A 22077-nucleotide genomic window follows, 5' to 3' on the forward strand; every position below is an offset into this window, starting at 1 on the left:
AAATTCTGATGTGGAGATGCCGGTGATGGACTGGGGTGGACAAATGTAAGGAGTCTTACAACACCAGGTTATAGTCCAACAGCTTTATTTAAAATCACAAGCTTTCAGAGGCTTTCTCCTGACGACACAAGTGACCGCCCCCAAAGAGTGTATCCAATAAATTAAAAACAATTTTACAACACCAAGTTATAGTCCAACAAATTTATTTTAAATTACACAAGCTTTCGGAGGCTTCCTCCTTCGTCAGGTGAATGGTGTGGAAACATCAATAAATTAAACTAATAGGTTGTCCAATCTAAAATCAATAACTAGAAACTCAAATTATAATTATCAATTATGAATTGGGAAAAATAACTATTTTTGAAAACTGGCCATCCAATATTGTCGGACGAAAGTGCAGTTTTAACGGGATCCTTTTCAATGATCAACTAACTGAGTAACCAGGGAGTCTGAGCCTATCGATCCCGCCTGATGATCTTCACCACAGTTCGGACCTGAGGTCTTCGACCTGAAACGTTAACTCTGTTTCTTGCTCCACAGATGCTGCCTGACTTGCTGAGTTTCTCCAGCATTTTCTGTTTTTATTTCGGATTTCCAGCATCCGCAGTATTTTGCTTCTGAGCGACGGTCCCCTTCCCTGCGACTCAACCTCGCACCCAGCAGGCCGAGATGTCCGCGCATGCGCACCCGGCCCGGAGCCGAGGCGGTCACATGACAGGTGTTTGTGTGTGGTTTTTTTTTCCTCCCCCTCCTCCTCCCGTCAGAAGATGGCGGCGGTGCCGGGGAGCGGAGGGAACAGAGAGAGTGAGCAACGGGCCTCTGACCGCGGTGTTCACCGGGCGGAAACACTGGGCTTTTATGAACCAAAGGAGGAGCTCAACAAACACGCAGAGAAAAATCGGAACCCGTCAGGTGAGTACACCCGGCCCGGGGAATCGTGCTGGGTCGCGGGGGTTGTTCGTGTGGGCCGTTCGCAATCATGGGCCTGGTGTCGGTGGAAGCGCTGCTCCCAGCTGGGAGACAGGACAGGACGGGACGGAGCGGGTCGTGCACACCGGTGAGTGTCCCGGCCGAGTGATTGACACGGTTCGCTCCCGGCCCGGCCCGGCCTGGCCTGGCCTGGTGCTGGGGTCCGGTGAAAGCCGTTATTACTCAGAAACCCCGCCGTTCGCTGTCGAGCTGAGCCCCTGCCCAGATCACCCGAGTAGCTGGAGCCACCCCGACCAATGACAGCTGTCAACGCCTGTCCGTTAGGTGAGCGCTGGCGACCATCGCTGGGCGGGGGGGGGGGGTGTTTCCTCTTTGTTCTGTCAGTAGTGAAACTCTTAAATTTCAAAATATACTTTATTTCATAAAACTTAACGATACACACAGTTCAATGTAAATATCACAATTGCAATTCAAAACAATACAATACAAATGGTACACACTGATCCAATTATTATAATTTAAGCAGTACATCATGTACAGTATAAGGAGGGATGGCCTTACATAGTGGCCTTTCCCCATAGACCCTTTGCATAGACCGCACCTCGCTTCAGTGCGTCCCGCAGCATCGACTCCTGGACCCTGGAGTGTGCCAGTCGGCAACACTCAGTTTTGGACAGCTCCTTCAGCTGGAGGACCGGCAGGCTTTGGGCGGACCAAAGGGCATCCATCAGTGAGTTGATGTTCTTCCAGCAGCAGTTTTTTTTTCATTTGTTCGTGGGATGTGCGCGTCGCTGGCGAGGCCAGCATTTATTGCCCAACCCTAATTGCCCTTGAGAAGGTGGTGGTGAGCTGCCGCCTTGAACCGCTGCAGTCTGTGTGGTGAAGGTTCTCCCACAGTGCTGTTAGGAAGGGAGTTCCAGGATTTTGACACAGCGACTATGAAGGAACGGTGATATATTTCCAAGTCGGGATGGTGTGTGACTTGGAGGGGAACGTGCAGGTGGTGTTGTTCCCATGTGCCTGCTTTCCTTGTCCTTCTAGGTGGTAGAGATCGCGGGTTCGGGACGTGCTGTCCAAGAAGCCTTGGTGAGTTGCTGCAGTGCATCCTGTCTATGGTACACACTGCAGCCACAGTGCTCCGGTGGTGAAGGAAGTGAATGTTTAGGGTGGTGGATGGGGTGCCAATCAAGCGGGCTGCTTTGTCCTGGATGGTGTCGAGCTTCGAGTGTTGTTGGAGCTGCACTCATCCAGGCAAGTGGAGAGTATTCCATCACACTCCTGACTTGTGTCTTGTCGATGATGGAAAGGCTTTGGGGAGTCAGGAGTTGAGTCACTCGCCACATAATACCCAGCCTCTGACCTGCTCTTGTAGCCACAGTATTTATATGGCTGGTCCAGTTAAGTTTCTGGTTAATGGTGACCCCCAGGATGTTGATGGTGGGGGATTCGGCGATGGTAATGCCGTTGAATGTCAAGCGGAGGTGGTTTGACTCTCTCTTGTTGGAGATGGTCATTGTCTGGCGCGAATGTTCCAGCATCAGTTGATATCTGTCTCGGTGTGTTACCCGGGGAACAGCCCGTAGAGCAGAGCGTCCTGTGTTACTGAGCTGTTAAGGATGAACCGGGACAGATACCAATGCATCTCTCCACACCTTCTATGCAAAGGGGCAGTTTGCCAGGAGATGGACTCCGCTCTCGTCTCTGCTGCAGCCTCGAGGGCACCTTGCGGTGGCGCTGGAAAGACCGCACTGGGAGGGCCTTCTCAACACCATCCACGCTACATCCAGGTGGCTGTTGTCAGTTCAGGCGATGAGGCGTTCTTCCAAATGGTTTTGACCATCTGGTAGGGGAATTACCCGATCGCATCCACCCTCTCCTTTCCCTGCAGGATTCCCAGAACCTTCCGTGCCGACCACAGTCTGACGCCCTTGTGGTTGAAAGGATTCCTTTTCAGGACCTTCTCCACCTGAGCTAGGTGGTGGGGTACAGTCCACTGGACAGGATGTCCTGCGTCTGCTCGGCCAGTGTGGCGAGACCCAACCTCCTCAGTGTCGTGGACAGGTAAAAACTCAGCACGTAGCAACGCTTGGTGTTTGCATACCAGTCACATCTTGAGGCAGCTACACGTAAAGGTGGCCATTGGGATCAGGGTGGCATTGGGGACGTCCTCCGCACCCCCCCCTCCCCTTTCTCTGGGGGCTTGTACGTGGTGTCCCTGCGGAACTCGCTCGCTAGATAGTCTATTCCCGGTGGACACTACAGATGGACAGTGGCATGTCTTCAGCATGGGGCCACTAGTAATTCTGTTCAGTGAGAGAGGAGGGAAAATTGATTGTATTCCAATGACAATGATGCAGGCTTACTGGCAACATCAGGCAAATATTCCATCATCTTCAGTCGTCAGCAAAACCAGTGCTTTCTGCTTAAAGTTTTTTTAGAACGATATCTAGTATTCATCTCTACTTGGGACCTACTTGTGGCTGTTCTACTCTGGCACATTATATATATTCTTGGTTTTACGCACTAAGTCTAATGTTGAGCCACAGTTGTACTGTTGATCTTCATGGGAATCTTAACTTTTGCTGTAATGAATTATTTATTATTTGATATTTCTTTTACTTGTAAAAAAAAATTGTAATCAAGGTTGGCTGTATTGAGGACTCTTCAAAAGAAAGATATCCACTGAATGCAAATTGGTATTCAAATATTTTGTACAAAGGTCTTGAATATCAGTTGCATAAACTGTCAATACTTGTCAAACATTTGAGGTTCCTTTCAGTTTTCATCACTTTGGCACATTTATTATATACCGTTTATAATTAGTAGATAACTTCTGGCACTTAGTTGGCATTTTAGTCTGAACATAGTTATCTAAACCAATAAATATGTTGAATGTATACTCAAGACATCTATCTGAGCACAGTGTGCTGACTGCTGGGGTTGAATAACCTTCCCATGTTTTTAGCAGATGCAAACGTCGTCATCATCAATGTTATGATTTAAACATTGTCCAGATATCTCGCTTTCCTCCTTCCGAGCACAAAGGACACTTCCCAGGCAAGCCTGTGCTTTCAGTGAACAGAAATGTGACCTTATGCAGGAAGTAATTTGGGAGGTAGCCTACAAAATGTGAACAATAAACCCTTTATGTTCCTGCTATGCTTACTAACTGAATATAGTATGAGCTGTATTGTGCTCTGGATCTCATGATAGAGGATCTGCCAGAGAGTATGACTCCATGCTATAAGCTATTTAATAAAATTAGCAGAAACAAGAGAAATCATAACAGATTTTACTAAATTACAAAACTTCACTTCAACCTGTCATATTATCATAGTACGTTACAGCACAGCAGGAGGCCATTTGGCCCATCGTGCCCGTGCCGGCTCTTTGAAAGAGCTATCCAATTAGTCCTACTCCCATGCCCTTTCCCCATAGCCCAGTAATTTTATTTCTGTTCAAGTATTTATCCAGTTCCCCTTTGAAAGTTACTATTGAATCTGCTTCTACTACCCTTTCAGGCAGTGCATTCCACATCGTTACAACTCGCTGCGTAAAAAAAAATGTTTCCTCATGTTGCCTCTGGCTCTTTTGCCGATCACCTTAAATCTGTGTCCTCTGGTTACTGACCCTTCTGCCACTGGAAACAGTTTCTCCTCATTTACTCTATCAAAACCGTTTATGATTTTGAACACCTCTATCAAATCTCTTAACCTTCTCTGCTGCAAGGAGAACAATCCCAGCTTCAGTCTCTCCACATAACTGAAGTCCCTCATTCCTGGTACCATCCAAGTAAATCTCTTCTACACCCTCTCTAGGGCCTTGACATCCTTCATAAAGTGTGGTGACCAGAATTGAACTCAGTACTCCATCTGAGGCCTAACCAGTGCTTTATAAAGGTTTAGCATAACTTCCTTACTTTTGTACTCTATGCCTCTATTAATAAAGCCCAAGATCCCATTTGCCTTTTTAATAGCCTTCTTAACTTGTCCTGCCACCTTCAAAAATTTGTGTACATGCACCCCCAGATGTCTCTGTTACTGTAGCCCCTTTAAGATTGTACCATTTAGTTTATATTGCCTCTCCTCATTCTTCCTACCAAAATGTATCACTTCACACTTCTCTGCGTTAAACTTCATCTGCCATGTGTCTGCCCATTTCACCAGTCTGTCTATGTCTTCCTGAAGTCTGTTACTATCTTCCACGTTGTTTGCTACATTTCCGAATTTCGTGTCATCTGAAAACTTGGAAATTATCCCCCATATACCCAAGTCCAGGTCATTAATATATATCACAAAGAGCAGTGGTTCTAATACTGATCCCAGGGGAACATTACTGTATATTTCCTTCCAGCCTAAAAAACAACCGTTCATCACTACTCTCTACTTTCTGTCCCTTAGCCAATTTTGTTTCCACACTGCCACAGTCCCTTTAGTCCCATGGGCTTTAATTTTGCTAGCAAGTCTATTATGTGGTACTTTTTTTTATCAAATGCCTTTTGAAAGGACATATACACAACATCGACCACACTCCCCTCATCAACCCTCTCTGTTACTTCATCAAAGAACTCAATCAAGTTAGTCAAACACAATTTCACTTGAACAAATCCGTGCTGACTTTCATTTATTAGCCCATACTATTCTAAGTGCCAATTAATTTTGTCCTGGATTATTGTCTCTAACAGTTTCCCCACCACCGACATTAGGCTGCTTGGCCTGTAATTGCCTGGTTTGTTCCTCCCCTTTTTTGAACAGGTAGTCCTCTGGCACCGCCCCCATATCTAAGGAGGAATGGAAGATTGTGGCTAGAACATCTGCAATTTCCACCCTTACCTCTCTCAGTAACCTAGGTTGCTTCCCATCTGGACTCGGTGACCTTTCTACTTTGAGTACTGTCAATCTTTTAAGTACCTCCTCCATCTATTTTTATCCTATTCAATATCGCCACTACCTCCTCCTTTACTACCACATTGGCAGCATTCTCTTCTCTAGTGAAGACCAATGCAAATTATTCCATTCAGCCATACCCTCTGCCTCCACAGGAAGATGTCCTTTTTTGTCCCTAATCGGCCTAACCCTTTGACTACCATTTTACTATTTATATGTTCATAAAAGACTTTTGGGTTCCCTTTTATGTTAGCTGCTAATCTATTCTCATAACCTCTCCTTGCCTCTCTTACTCCCTTTTTTAGATCTCTGTACTTTCTGTATTTTAAGAATGTAAGAAAAAGGAGCAGGAGTAGGCTATATGGCCCCTCGAGCCTGCTCCGCCATTCAATAAGATAATGGCTGATGATCTACCTCAACTCCACTTTCCAACTCTATCCCCATATCCCTTGATTCCCTTAGTATCCAATGACTGAGTGAAGAAATTTTTCTTCATCTCGGTCCTGAATGGCCAATCTCTTATCTTTAGACTATGACTTCTAGTTCTAGACTCTCCAGCCAGGGGAAACAGCCTCTCAGCATCTACCCTCTCAAGACTTCTAAGAATTTTATACATTTCAATTTTGCTTGGTTCTTTACTGCATTATGAACCTCACATGTATCATAAGCCTCCTTTTTCTGTTTCATTTTAATCTTTAATCATCCAGGGTGCTCTGGAAGTCCTTCCTTTTCCCTTTGTGGGAATGTGTCTACTCTGTACCAGGATCATCTCCTCCTTGAAGGCCTCCCATTGCGGCCCATGGAATAAAGGGGACGGTAGCAACATGGATATAGAATTGGCTAAGGGACAGGAAACGGAGAGTAGTGATGAACGGTTGTTTTACAGACTGGAGGGAGGTGTACAGTGTGTTGTTCCCCAGGGGTCAGTGCTGGGACCACTGCTTTTCTTGTTATATATTAATGACTTGGACTTGGGTGTACAGGGCACTATTTCAAAATTTGCAGATGACACGAAACTTGGAAGTGTAGTAAACAGTGAGCAGGATAGTGATAGACTTCAAGAGGATATAAACAGGCTGGTGGCATGGGCGGACACGTGGCAGATGAAATTTAGCGCAGAAAAATGCGAAGTGATACATTTTGGTAGGCAGAACGAGAAGAGGCAATATAAACTAGAAGGCACAACTCTAAAGGGGTAGAGGAACAGAGAGATCTGAGGGTATATGTGCACAAATTGTTCAAGATGGCAGGGCTGGTTGAGAAAGTCATTAAAAAAGCATATGGGATCCTAGGCTTTATAAATAGAGGCATAGAGTACAAAAGTATGGAAGTCATGGACCTTCATAAAACACTGGTTCAGCCACAACTGGAGTATTGTGTCCAGTTCTGGGCACCGCACTTCAGGAAAGATGTGAAGCCTTAGAAAGGGTGCAGAAGAGATTTACTAGAATTATTCCAGGGATGAGAGATTTTAGTTACATGGTGGGGCTGGGGCTGTTCTCCTTGGAACAGAGTCGGTTGCGAGGACATTTGATGGAGGTATTCAAAATCATTAAGGGTCTAGACCGACTAGATGGAGAGAAACTGTTCCCATTGGCGGAAGGGTCAAGGACCAGAGGACATAGATTTAAGGTGATTGGCAAAAGAACCAAAGGTGACATGAGGAAAAACCTTTTTTACACAGCGAGTGGTTAGGATCTGGACTGCACTGCCCGAGGGGATGGTGGAGGCAGATTCAATCATGGCCTTCAAAAGAGAACTGGATAAGTACTTGAAAGGAAAAAATTTGCAGGGCTACGGGGATAGGACGGGGGAGTGGGTCTAGCAGGATTGCTCTTGCACAGAGCTGGTGCGGACTTGATGGGCCGAACGGCCTCCTTCCGTGCTGTAACCTTTCTATGATTCTATAATTGTTCAGTTACTATTTTGCCCACCTAAGCAAGTTATAAATATCCAAGTCCTTGCAGTTCTACATACGACCACTTGTCCTAACGTATTTAATATATAATCAAAAGCAAAATACTGTGGATGCTGGAAATCTGAAATAAAAACAGAAAATGTTGGAAATATTCAGCGGGTCAGGCAGCATCTGTGGAGAAAGAAATAGAGATAACGTTTCAGGTCAATGACCTTTCGTCAGAACTGGAAGAAGTAAAGATTTAACAATTTTTAAGCAACAACAGAGCCAGTGAAGTGGGGGGGGGGGCGGGAAAAGAACAAAAGGGAAGGTCTGTGATAGGGTGGTCTCCCCAACGTAGAGGAGGCCACATCGTGAGCCGCGAATACAGTATACTAAATTGAAAGAGGTACAAGTAAATTGCTGTTTCACCTGGAAGGAGTGTTCGTGGCCCTGGATTGTGGGACGGGAGGAGGTGAAAGGGCAGGTGTTCCATCTCCTGCGGTTGCATGGGAAGGTGCCATTGGAAGTGGATCAGGTGTTGGGGGTGATGGAAGAGAGAACCAGGGTGTTGCTGAGGGAGTGGTCCTTTCAGAATGCTGAAAGAGGAGGGGAAGATGTGTTTGGTGATGCATCGCGCTGGAGGTAGTGGGAATGGCAGAGGATGATCTGTTGAATGTGGAGGCTGGTGGGGTGGAAATGAGGACAAGGGGATCCCTATCATGGTTTTGGGAGGGAGGGGAAGGGGTGAAGGCAGAAGTGCGGTAAGTGGGACGGACACGGTCAAGGGCTTTGTCAACCACAGTGGAGGGGAATCCTTGGTTGAGGAAAAAGGGAGCACTGGGGTGGAAGGTATCCTCCCTCTCCTCTTTTTACGGTACATTGATTGTATTGTTGCCGCTTCCTGCTTTCGCCTCAAACAGATTTTTATCAACTTTGCTTCTAATGGACCATGTGAAAGCAAAGGAAGGGTGGATATAGGGAGGATACCTGAGTGTGGCTGGAACAAAGAATGTTCCACGTACCCACGAAAAGGCATACATTGCTAGGACCCATGCGGGTTCCCATAGCGACATCTTTTATTTGTGGAAGTAAGTGGAGTCAAAGGAGTCCATCTCCGACTCTTCCCTTCCCTTCCTCAACTTCTCTGTTTCCAGTTTCGGGGGATAGGTTATCAACTAATATCTACTATAACTCCACCGACTCCCAGAGCTACCTTGATTACACTTCCTCTCACCCCGCTTCCTGTAAGGACTCTCTTCCATTCTTCCCCTTTCTCCGTCTCTGTCGTATCTGTTCCAACGATGCCACCTTTCACACCAATGCTTCCAATATTTCTGCCTTTTTCCTTATCTGAGGATTTCTCCCCCACTGGGGTTGACAGGACCCTCGACAGTGTCCATCCCATTTCCTGCACTTTTGCCCTCCTAGAACCACAATAGGGTCCCCCTTGCCCTTGCTTTCCATCCCACCAGCCTCCACATTCAATGGACCATCCTCCGCCATTTCCGCCACCTCCAGTGCAATGCCACCATCAAATACATCTTCCCCTCCTCTCCCCTTTCAGCATTCCGAAGGGACTGTTCCCTCTGCGACTCTCTGATCCACTCTTCCATCACACTTAACATCCAATCCCTTTCCCGTGCAAACGCAGGAGATGCAACACCTGCCCTTTCACCTCCTCCCTTCCCAGGGCCCCAAATGCTCCTTCCATGTGAAACAGCGATTTACTTGTACTTCTTTAAATTTAGTACAACGTATTCGCTGCTCACGATGCGGTCTCCTCTACATTGGGGAGACCAAATGCAGATTGGGTGATTGCTTTGCTAAACACTTCCGTTCAGTCTACAAGCATGTACCTATTGCCATTTACAACTTCTCTAGACCCATCTTTTGTTTCTTTACTTGTCCCATTACCATCCTCTTTGCCTTGTACTTCATCCCTTTTTTTTGTCATTTAATCACTCCTGCCCTTTGCCCTATCACAAACCTTTTCTTTTGTTTTCTCCTCCCGCCCCCCCCCCCCCCCCCCCTTCCCCTGGCTCTCTACTAGCTTAAATACTGTTAAATCTTTACTTCTAGTTCTGACGAAAGGTCATTGACCCAGAATCATATAATGGTTACAGTGCAGGAGGCCATTTGGCCCATCCAGCTCGTGCTGGCTCTTTGTAAGAGCAATCCAGTTAGTCCCATTCCCAGCTCTTTCCCTGTAGCCCTGCAAACACTCCCTTCAAGTGTTTATCCAGTTCCTTTTTGAAAGCCATGATTGAATCTGCTTCCAGCACCCTTTCAGGCAACGCATTCCAGATCATAACGACTTGCTGCGTTTTTAAAAAAAGGTTTTCCCCCATACCGCCTTTGGTTCTTCTGCCAATCACCTTAAATCTGTGTCCTCTGGTCTGCGACCCTTCTGCCAATGGGAACAGTTTATTCTTATTTACCTTATCTAAACCCTTCATCATTTTGAACACTACGATCAAATCTCCTCTTAACCTTCTCTGCTCTAAGGAAAACAACCCCAGCTTCTCCAGTCTGTCCACTTAACTGAAGTCCCTCTTTCCTGGAACCATTCTAGTAAATCTTTCCTGCACCCTCCTTAAGGCTTTCACATCCTTCCTTAAGTGCGGTGCCCAGAATTGGACACACTACTCCAGTTAAAATGCTATTATCAATAATGGTGGCCATGAAACCACCGGATTGTCGTAAAAACCCATCTGGTTCACTAATGTCCTTTAGGGAAGGAAACCTGCTGTCCTTATCGGGTCTGGCCGATATGTGACTCCAGACCCACAGCAATGTGGTTGATTCTTAATTGCCTTCTGAAATGGCCGAGCAAGCCACTCAGTTGTACAATCTCGCTACGAAAAGTCATAATAAGAATAAAACCGGACGGACCACCTGGCATCGGACCACTAGGCACCAGACATGACAAAGGCAAACCAAGCCCAGTCAACCCTGCAAAGTCCTCCTCACTAACATCTGGGGACTTGTGCCAAAATTGGGAGAGCTGTCCCACAGACTAATCAAGCAACAGCCTGATGTGGCCATACTCACAGAATCATACCTTTCAGCCAACGTCCCAGACTCTTCCATCACCAACCCTGGGTATGTCCTGTCCCACCGGCAGGACAGACCGACCAGAGGTGGCAGTACAGTGATATACAGTCAGGAGGGAGTGGGCCTGGGAGTCCTCAACATTGACTCTGGACCCCATGAAATCTCATGGCATCAGGTCAAACATGGGCAAGGAAACCTCCTGCTGATCACCACCTACTGCTGTCCCATAGCTGATGAATCAGTCCTCCTCCATTTTGAACACCACTTGGAGGAAGCACTGAGGGTAGCAAGGGCACAGAATGTACTCTGGGTGGGGGACTTCAATGTCCATCACCAAGCGTGGCTCGGTAGCACCACTACTGACCGAGCTGGCCAAGTCCTGAAGGACATAGCTACCAAACTGGGCCTGCGGCAGGTGGTGAGCGAACCAACACAAGAGAAAAACTTACTTGACCTCGTCCTCACCAATCTACCTGTCACAAATGTATCTGTCCATGACAGTATTGGTAGGAGTGACCACCGCACAGTCCTCGTGGAGACGAAGTCCCGTCTTCGCACTGAGGACACCATCCAACGTGAAGTGTGTCACTATCACCATGCTAAATGGGATAGATCCAGAACAGATCCAGCAGCTCAAAACTGGGCACCCATGAGGCGCTGTGGGCCATCAGCAGCACAATTGTATTCCAGCACAATCTGTAACCTCATGGCGTGGCATATTCCTCACTCTACCATTACCAACAAGCCAGGGGATTAATCCTGGTTCAATGAGTGTAGAAGAACATGCCAGGAGCAGCACCGGGCATACCTAAAAATGAGGTGCCAACCTGGTGAAGCTACAACTCAGGACTACATGCATGCTAAACAGCGGAAGCAACATGCTATAGACAGAGCTAAGCGATTCCACAACCAACGGATCAGATCAAAGCTCTGCAGTCCTGCCACATCCAGTCGTGAATGGTGGTGGACAATTAAACAACTAATGGGGGGAGGAGGCTCTGGAGACATCCCCATCCTCAATGATGGCGGAGTCCAGCACGTAAGTGCAAAAGACAAGGCTTGAAGGGTTTGCAACCATCTTCAGCCAGAAGTGCCGAGTGGATGATCCATCTCGGTCTCCTCCCGATATCCCCACCATCACAGAGCCAGTCTTCAGCCAATTCGATTCACTCCACATGATATCAAGAAACGGCTGAGTACACTGGATACAGCAATGGCTATGGGCTCCGATAACATCCCGGCTGTAGTGCTGAAGACTTGTGCTCCAGAACTAGCTGCACCTCTAGCCAAGCTGTTCCAGTACAGCTACAACACTGGCATCTACCCAACAATGTGGAAAATTGCCCAGGTATGTCCTGTCCACAAAAAGCAGGACAAATCCAATCTGGCCAATTACCGCCCCATCAGTCTACTCTCAATCATCAGCAAAGTGATGGAAGGTGTCGTGGACAGTGCTATCAAGCGGCACTTACCAATAACCTGCTCACCGATGCTCAGTTTGGGTTCCGTCAGGACCACTCGGCTCCAGACCTCATTACAGCCTTGGTCCAAACCTGGACAAAAGAGCTGAATTCCAGAGGTGAGGTGAGAGTGACTGCTCTTGACATCAAGGCAGCATTTGACCGAGTGTGGCATCAAGGAGTCCTAGTAAAATTGAAGTCAATGGGAATCAGGGGGAAAACTCTCCAGTGGCTGGAGTCATACCTGGCACAAAGGAAGATGGTAGTGGTTGTTGGAGGCCAATCATCTCAGCCCCAGGAGATTGCTGCAGGACTTCCTCAGGGCAGTGTCCTAGGCCCAACCATCTTTAGCTGCTTCATCAATGATATTCCCTCCATCATAAGGTCAGAAATGAGGATGTTCGCTGATGATTGCACAGTGTTCTGTTCCATTCTCAACCCCTCAGATGATGAAGCAGTCTGTGCCCGCATGCAGCAAGACCTGGACAACATCCAGGCTTGGGCTGATAAGTGGCAAGTAACATTCACGCCAGACAAGTGACAGGCAGTGACTATCTCCAACAATAGAGAGTCTAATCACCTCCCCTTGACATTCAACGGCATTACCATCACCGAATGCCCCACCATCAACATCCTGGGGTCACCATTGACCAGAAACCTAACTGGACCAGCCATATAAATACTGTGGCTACAAGAGCAGGTCAGAGCCTGAGTATTCTGCAGCGAGTGACTCACCTCCTGACTCCCCAAAGCCTTTCCACCATTTACAAGGCACTAGTCAGGAGTGTGATGGAATACTGTCCTCTTGCCTGGATGAGTGCAGCTCCAACAACACTAAAGAAGCTCCACACCATCCAGGACCCTAAACATTCACTTCCTTCACCACCGGAGCACTGTGGCTGCAGTGTGTACCATAGACAGGATGCACTGCAGCAACTCACCAAGGCTTCTTGGACAGCACGTCCCGAACCCGCGATCTCTACCACCTAGAAGGACAAGGGAAGCAGGCACATGGGAACAACACCACCTGCACGTTCCCCTCCAAGTCACACACCATCCTGACTTGGAAATATATCGCCGTTCGTTCATTGTCACTGGGTCAAAATCCTGGAACTCCCTTCCTAACAGCACTGTGGGAGAACCTTCACCATACGGACTGCAGCGGTTCAAGAAGGCGGCTCACCACCACCTTCTCGAGGGCAATTAGGGATGGGCAATAAATGCTGGCCTCGCCAACAACGCCCACATCCCATGAATGAATAAAAAATAATGTTATGGCCGAACCAGTGATTTATAAAGGTTCAATATAACTTCCTTGCTTTTGTACTCTGTGCCTCTCTTTATAAAGCCCAGGATCCCGTATGCTTTTTTAACCGCTTTCTCAACCTGTCCTGCCACCTTCAAAGATTTGTGCACATATACTACCAAGTCTCTCGGTTCCTGCATCCCCTTTACAAATGTACCATTTAGTTTATATTGCAATTTCTTATTCTTCCTGCCAAAATGTATTACTTCGCACTTCTCTGCGTTAAATTTCACCTGTCACGTGCATGCCCATTCCAGCAGCCTGTTTATGTTCTCTTGAAGTCTATTACTATCCTCCTCACTGTTTACTACACTTCCATGTCATCTGCAAATTTTGAAATTGTGCCCTGTACATCCAAGTCCAAGTCATTAATATATATCAAAAAAGGCAGTGGCCGTAGTCTACCATTGTATATCTTCCTCTGGTCTGAGAAATAAGTGTTCACCACTACTCTGTCACTTAGCCAATTTCGTATCCATGCTGCCACTGCCCCCTTTATTCCCTGGGCTTCAATTTTGCTGACAAGCCTATAATGTGGCACTTTATCAAATGCCTTTTGAAAATCCGTATACACATCAACTGCTTTTCCCTCATTAACCCTCTCTGTTACCTCATCAAAAAACTCAATCAAGTTGGTTAAACATGATTTGCCTTTAACAAATCCATGCTGGCTTTCCTTTATTAATCCACACTTGTCCAAGTGACTATTAATTTTGTCCTAGGTTATCGTTTCTAAAAACTTTCCCACCACCGAGGTTAAACTGACTGGCCTGTAGTTGCCGGGTTTATCCTTATACCCTTTTTAAAACAAGGACGTAACATTTACAGTTCTCCAGTCCTCTGGTACCACCCCGATATCTAAGGAGGATTGGAAGATTATGGCCAGTACCTGTGCAATTTCCACCTGTACTTCCCTCAGCAACCTTGGATGCATCCCATCTGGACCGGGTGACTTATCTACTTTAAGTACAGCCAGCCTTTCTAGTACCTCTTCTTTATCAATTTTTAGCCCATCCAGTATCTCAACTATCCTCTTTTACTGTGACTTTGGCAGCATCTTCTTGGTAGAGACAGATGCAAAGCACTCATATTTAGTATTTCAGCCATGCCCTCTGCCTCCACGTGTCGATCTCCTTTTTGGTCCCTAATCGGCCCCACCCCACCTTACTATTTATAGTAATAACCCGTTTACTATTTATATGCCTATAGAAGATTTTTGGATTCCCTTTTATGTTAGCCGCCAGTCCATTCTCATACTCTCTCTTTGTCCCTCTTATTTCCTTTTTCACTTCTCTGCACTTTCTGTATTCAGCCTGGTTCTCACTTATATTATCAACCTGACCCTGTTTCTGCTTCATCTTACTCTCTCTTTTGTCATCCAGGGAGCTCTGGCTTTGGTTTCCCTACCTTTCCCCTCGTGGGAATGTACCTGGACTGTATCCGAACCATCTCCTCTTTAAAGGCTGCCCGTTGTTTGATTACAGTTTTGCCTACCAGTCTTTGATTTCAATTTACCCAGGCCAGATCTGTTAACAACCCACTGAAATTGGCCCTCCTCCAATTAAGTATTTTTATTCTAAATTGCTCCCTAGCCTTTTCCATAACTAATCTAAACCTTATGATATTACGATCACTGTTCCCGAAATGTTCCCCCACTGACACTTGCTCCACTTGACCCACTTCATTCCTCGGAACTAGATCCAGCAATGCCTCCTTCCTCGTTGGGCCGGAAACATACTGATCAAGTAAGTTCTCCTGAATACTCTTCAGAAATTCAACACCCTCTTTGCCCTTTACACTATTACTATCCTAGTCTATATTAGAATAGTTGAAGTCCCCCATTATCACTACTCTATAGTTCTTGCACCTCCCTGTAATTTCCCTGCAAATTTGCTCCTCTATAGCCTTCCCCATTTAGTGGCCTATGGAATACACCCAGTAGTATATTGGCACCTCTATTGTTTATTAACTCTAACCAAATAGATTCTATCCTTGACCGCTCAAGGATATTTTCTCTCTCTCTCTCTCTCTCTCTCTCTCTCTAGCATGCAATGTTCTCCTTAATCAATGCTGCCACCCCCCCTTTTTTTTCTTCCCTACCTTTCCTGAACACCTTGTATCCAGGAATATTTAGTATCCAATCGTGTCCTTTTTTGAGCCAGGTCTCCATTATCGCCACTACATCATATTTCCATGTGGCTATTTGCACCTGCAGCTCACCAACCTTATTTACCACGCTTCGTGCATTTACACACGTGCACTGTAAACTTACTTGTGTTCTCTTAGTCTGATCCCATCTAATAGTGTACTATTTCTTACTCTAGTGCTGTCTGTTTCTCCCAATCCTTTGTGCACCTTGTTTTTCCTTTCTAATGCTGCATCCTGGTGCTCATATCCCTGTCAAATTAGTTTAAACCCTCCCCGCGAGGACATTGGTCCCAGCTCTGTTGAGGTACAACCCATCTGTCATGAACAGGTCTCTCCTGCCCCAAAAACCTGAAGCTCTCCCTCTTGCACAATGTGTTTAGCCACGTATTTACCTGCCTTATCTTCCTATTTCTGTACTCACTCGCATGTGGCATTGGGAGTAATCCAGGGATTACTGGACACCCACTCGATGCCCACTTTCCACGAATGAATAAAAATAAGATTACTACCTTTTGAGGTCCTGCTTTTTAACTTCCTCCCTAGCTCCTGAAACTCTAACCACAGGATCTCATCCTTTTTCTTTCCTATGTCGTTGGTCCACACGTGGACCACAACTTCAGGCTATTCCCCTTCCCGCAGAATGTTCTGCACTCTTTCTAAGATGTACTTTACCCTGGCACCAGGGAGGCAACACAGCATGCGGGACTCACATCGGCGGTCACAAACTGCTTTGTCCCCCGAATATCGAATCCCCTATGACTGCTGCATTTCTACACTTCACAGTGCCTCCCCCCGCCCCATGCAGTCCTTTGCCCCATGGTGCCATGCTCAGGACTGCACTCCTTCGAGGTGTTGTCACCCTCAGTGGTATTCAATGCTGAATACCGGTTTGAGTATGCCACACACCCAGAAGATTCCTGCACTGCCTGCCTCTTCCTACCCTTTCAGATGGCCACCCACTTGCTATCCAGAACTCTCTGTGGCTGCGGGGTGACCACCTCCTGCAACGTACAATCCAGGAAACCTTCAGCCTCCCTTCTGCTCTGCAGTAATTCCAGCTGTCCCTCAAGCTCAGAAACCCTCCGCTTGAGCTCGAATAACTGGGGGCATTTCCTGCACACGCAGCTCTCCAGGACACTTGAAGCATCCTGAAATTCCCACATGGCGCAGGAATTGCAGGGAATGGGTCTTAGCTGCCCATCTGTTATATTTAGAAACCTTTTTTCTAAACTCCCTTCAGATACTCAACCTGAAAAGTTAACCCTGTTTGTTTCTCCACAAATGCTTCTTGACCTGCTGACTATTTCTTGCATTTTCTGTTTTTATTATATATGTAATATATAGTTGTAAATTTGTAATTGGATATTCAGGTATGTTCTTGCTGGCCCCTGTTTGGCAGCAGTCTAAGCATAGTTTTTTGCACTGTGCTTTGAAATTCCAACTGAGATGAAGCAATATCAATATCATATCCGGCCAATTCGATTCACTCCACGTGATATCAAGAAACGGCTGAGTGCACTGGATACAGCAAAGGCTATGGGCCCCGACAACATCCCAGCTATGGTGCTGAAGACTTGTGCTCCAGAACTAGCTGCGCCTCTAGCCAAGCTGTTCCAGTACAGCTACAACACTGGCATCTACCCGACAATGTGGAAAATTGCCCGGGTATGTCCTGTCCTCAAAAAGCAGGACAAATCCAATCCGGCCAATTACTGCCCCATCAGTCTACTCTCAATCATCAGCAAAGTGATGGAAGGTGTCGTCGACAGTGCTATCAAGCGGCACTTACTCACCAATAACCTGCTCACCGATGCTCAGTTTGGGTTCCGCCAGGACTACTCTGCTCCAGACCTCATTACAGCCTTGGTCCAAACATGGACAAAAGAGCTGAATTCCAGAGGTGAGGTGAGAGTGACTGCCCTTGACATCAAGGCAGCATTTGACCGAGTGTGGCATCAAGGAGCCCTAGTAAAATTGAAGTCAATGGAAATCAGGGGGAAAACTCTCCAGTGGCTGGAGTCATACCTGGCACAAAGGAAGATTGTAGTGGTTGTTGGAGGCCAATCATCTCAGCCCCAGGGCATTGCTGCAGGAGTTCCTCAGTGCAGTGTCCTCGGCCCAACCATCTTCAGCTGCTTCATCAATGACCTTCCCTCCATCATAAGGTCAGAAATGGGGATGTTTGCTGATGACTGCACAGTGTTCAGTTCCATTCGCAACCCCTCAAGTAATGAAGCAGTCCGAGCCCGCATGCAGCAAGACCTGGACAACATCCAGGCTTGGGCTGATAAGTGGCAAGTAACATTCGCGCCAGATAAGTGCCAGGCAATGACAATCTCCAACAAGAGAGAGTCTAACCATCTCCCCTTGACATTCAACGGCATTACCATTGCCAAATCCCCCACCATCAACATCCTGGGTGTCACCATTGACCAGAAACTTAACTGGACCAGCCATATAAATACTGTGGCTACGAGAGCAGGTCAGAGGCTGGGTATTCTGCGGCGAGTGACTCACCTCCTGACTTCCCAAAGCCTTTCCACCATCTACAAGGCACAAGTCAGGAGTGTGATGGAATACTCTCCACTTGCTTGGATGAGTGCAGCTCCAACAACACTCAAGAAGCTCGACACCATCCAAGATAAAGCAGCCCGCTTGATTGGCACCCCATCCACCACCCTAAACATTCACTTCCTTCACCATCGGCGCACTGTGGCTGCAGTGTGTACCATCCACAGGATGCACTGCAGCAACTCACCAAGGCTCCTTCGACAGCACCTCCCAAACCCGCGACCTCTACCACCTAGAAGGACAAGAGCAGCAGGCACATGGGAACAACACCACCTGCACGTTCCCCTCCAAGTCACACACCATCCCGACTTGGAAATATATCGCCGTTCCTTCATTGTCGCTGGGTCAAAATCCTGGAACTCCCTTCCTAACAGCACTGTGGGAGAACCGTCACCACACGGACTGCAGCGGTTCAAGAAGGCGGCTCACCACCACCTTCTCGAGGGCAATTACGGATGGGCAATAAATGCTGGCCTCGCCAGCGACGCCCACGTCCCATGAACGAATAAAAAAAAAGGTGTGTTTCACAATTGGGTATAACTGTTATTCATGAGATTCAATTGTTTTCAGCTGCACATCCCCTTTCAGGACAAGGCCAAGCTGTGAGAGCCTCCTTTGCAGAACCCCCAAACGGGCTAAACGTTCACAGCTGTTTAGCTCTGTCTCCTTGCAAACCGGATGTCAGCTTTGGCTCAGTGGTAGCACTCTCGTCTCTGAGTCAGAAGGTTGTGTGCTCAAGTCCCACTTTAGGGACTTGAGCAGAAAGTGTAGGCTGACACTTCAGTGCTGTGCTGTTGGAGGTGCAGTCTTTCGGATATGACGTTAAACCAAGGCTCTGTCTGCCCTTTCAGGTGGACATAAAATATCCTGTGGCACTATTTCAAACAAGGGCAAAAGAGTTCTCTCTGGTGTCCTGGCCAATATTTATCCCTCAACCAACACCTAAAAACAGATTATCTGGTCATTTATTTCATCGCTGTTTGTGGGACCTTGCTGTACACAAATTGGCTGTTGTGTTACAACAATGACTGCACTTCAAAAGTACTTCATTTCCTGTAAAGCGCTTTGAAATTTCCTGAGGTCATGAAAGGCGCTATATAAATGCAAGTCTTTTTTCTTTTTGAATGAATTATGTTTGTCATGTATTAGACTTACTAATAAACATTTTGTTAAGTATTGACTTCGACAGAGTTGGTCATCCCCCCCCCCCCCCCATTTTTGAAGTGGCACTAATGTGCAGCAAATAATATTCTAGATATTCACCCAACCATTCAAATTTCTGCCAGCAGTAAACAAATTTAAGTGGTCATCAGTTGTCCAGCTACCAAAATTCCAAAAAGAAATAATTTTAATAGTCTGTTACGACTAGAAACTTTGATTTGTGATCTGTTACATATGCTTTCATTGTTTTTCTGAGATGTACACCGTTTAATATACAGTCTACTGATAATTCACCCATTTCTACACTTAAATGAAAGATCCAGTAATTTGTATTAAACAATGTGAATTTGGTGCTTACATTTGAATTCAGATGATTTGAAATGAGTAGACTCTAACCATAAAGGCATTTCATGGTTGTTACTGGATACGGCCTTGGATGTCCATTAAAGCAGTTGGCATTTCACTGACCAGATTTTTGCCTTACAGTAATGAGAATTTAATCTTGTGGTAAAACATTAATAAATGAATTAGAAATTGTCATCAGCCCATGCTTGACTGAGGCATCACAGTGCACATTAAATGCACTAAAATATACAATTTTACAATGAAAATCAGCCCCAACCCAGGTTTGTGCTGTATGTGAAAAAATTAACGTACTGTAAATTTTTTAATTGTTTTTGAAGTAATAATACAAAATGTTACAGTACATGTTAACTTTTTGCATATAGCACAGACCTGGGTTAGGGGCTAGTTTTGGGATTTGGAATTTTTGTATTCTCCACTGAATTTTGTTCTAGAATCCATATTTATTGAAGACATATGTTGGAATCCTGAGTACTCTTTAATCAGAACCTCATGGTATCTTTAGTATAAATGAATTTTCACACATTGTTATTCCAAGTATCTGCTGTATTCTTTTCAGTTCAATCGCTACAGTAATATATCTCAATCTTTCTGTATTTCAATTAAACGAAATCGGGAAAATATACGTAAGCTGGAGTTTTTTTTACTAAATTGGAGTGACTTGTTGTAATGTGATGCATCCAAAAAAATGTCCATCTTTTGCTGCATGCAGTGTAGTTTGCTGCCTGAATATTGCAATTTTGAATTTCAAATTTTAAGGACATAGTGAAATGCTGGTATCGGAGTGATAAATCACTTGCTTTATCTATCTTTTTAAGCCAAATTTTAGGGGTGATGAAATGAGCAAGAGACTCAAAATGTTTTGTTGCTATTAAAAGCATAGAATCCAACACAATGTTACTTGTAAAATTTGATGTGTATGGAACAGCCTCCCACCAGTTTTTAAGCTGTGCAAAAACAAGGTAAGTGATGTGTGACTTAAAGGTTTTACAGCCTAACAGATGGTATAATCTTAGTAATGGTTTATGGTGGTGTGACATAATACTTGAATTTTATTATGCATTTGCTCCATCCTTTTTAAAATCTTGATATTTTCATTCTAGTTCTTTTTGGAGGGAGGAGGGAAATAAACAAATCTTGCACAGTACAACTTGGATTATCTGTAGCTTTCGATGGAAACATTTTCCGTTCTCAGAAAAGTTTACTTGTCCAATTTTGTTGTGGTGGTAATGGGTCTGAGCAACAACAACTTGCATTCATAGCACCTTTAACGTCGTAAAATGTCCCAAGGTGCTTCACAGGAGCGTTTACAAACAAAATTTGACACCGAGCCTCATGAGATATTAGGACAAGTGACCAAAAACTTGGTCAAAGAGATAGGTTTTAAGGAACATCTTAAAGGAGGAGAGGTAGAGAGGCAGAGAGATTTAGGGAGGGAATTCCAGAGCTTAGGGCCTATGCAGCTGAAGGCACAGCCACCAATGGTGGAGCGATTAAAATCGGGGTGCGCAAGAAGCAAGAATTGGAGGAGTGCAGAGAACTCTGAGGGTTGTAGGGCTGGAGGAGGTTACAGAGATAGAGAGGGGCGAGGCCATGGAGGGATTTGAAAACAAGGTTGAGAATTTTAAAATCGAGGCATTCCCAGACCAGGAGCCAATGATACTCTGGCTACGATTGGATAGATAAGAATGGAACCAGGTGAGCGGAGTCCCACCCAGCTGGACGATGGAGGAGAGGCATTAGAGGAGGATGGGGTGTGGTCAACTGTGTCAAAGGCTGCAGACAGGTCAAGAAGGATGAGGAGGGATAGTTTACCATCATCACAGTCACATAGGATGTCATTTGTGAGCTGATGGGTGAACGGGACTTGATGCGATTTAGGATATGGGCAGCAGAGTTTTGGATGAGCTCAAGTTTATGGAGGGTGGAAGATGGGAGGCTGGCCAGGAGAACATTGGAATAGTCTAGTCTAGAGGTAATAAAGGCATGAATGAGGGTCGCAAGAGCAGAGACGAGCGATGTTAGAGGTGGATGTAGGCGGTCTTGGTGATAGAATGGATATATTATTGGAAGCTCATCTCAGGGTCATATAGGATGCCAAGGTTGCGAATGGCCTGGTTCAGGCTCAGACTGTGTCCAGGGAGAGGGATGGAGCCGGTGGCTAAGGAAGAAAGTTTGTGGTGGGGACCGAAGACAGTGGCTTCAGTCTTCCCAATATTTAGTTGGAGGAAATTTTTGCTCATCGAGTACTGGATGTTGGACAAACAGTGTGACAAATCAGAGGCAGTGGAGGGGCCG

At 46.0% G+C, this 22077-nt stretch overlaps 1 protein-coding gene across 2 annotated transcripts in view; it reads left to right on the top strand.

The window, feature by feature from the left end:
- Nucleotides 1-731: 731 nt before the first annotated feature.
- tapt1b (transmembrane anterior posterior transformation 1b) overlaps nucleotides 732-22077 on the top strand; it is a 150336-nt gene continuing 128990 nt past the window's right edge. For both annotated transcript variants that reach the window (XM_067989490.1, XM_067989499.1), the window contains exon 1: nucleotides 732-912. In XM_067989490.1, coding sequence (XP_067845591.1) covers nucleotides 768-912 — 145 coding nt within the window. In that variant the 5' untranslated portion in view covers nucleotides 732-767. The remainder of the gene's footprint in view (nucleotides 913-22077) is intronic.

This window comes from Heptranchias perlo, chromosome 1 (assembly GCF_035084215.1).
Source record: "Heptranchias perlo isolate sHepPer1 chromosome 1, sHepPer1.hap1, whole genome shotgun sequence".
Taxonomy (NCBI): Eukaryota; Metazoa; Chordata; class Chondrichthyes; order Hexanchiformes; family Hexanchidae; genus Heptranchias; species Heptranchias perlo.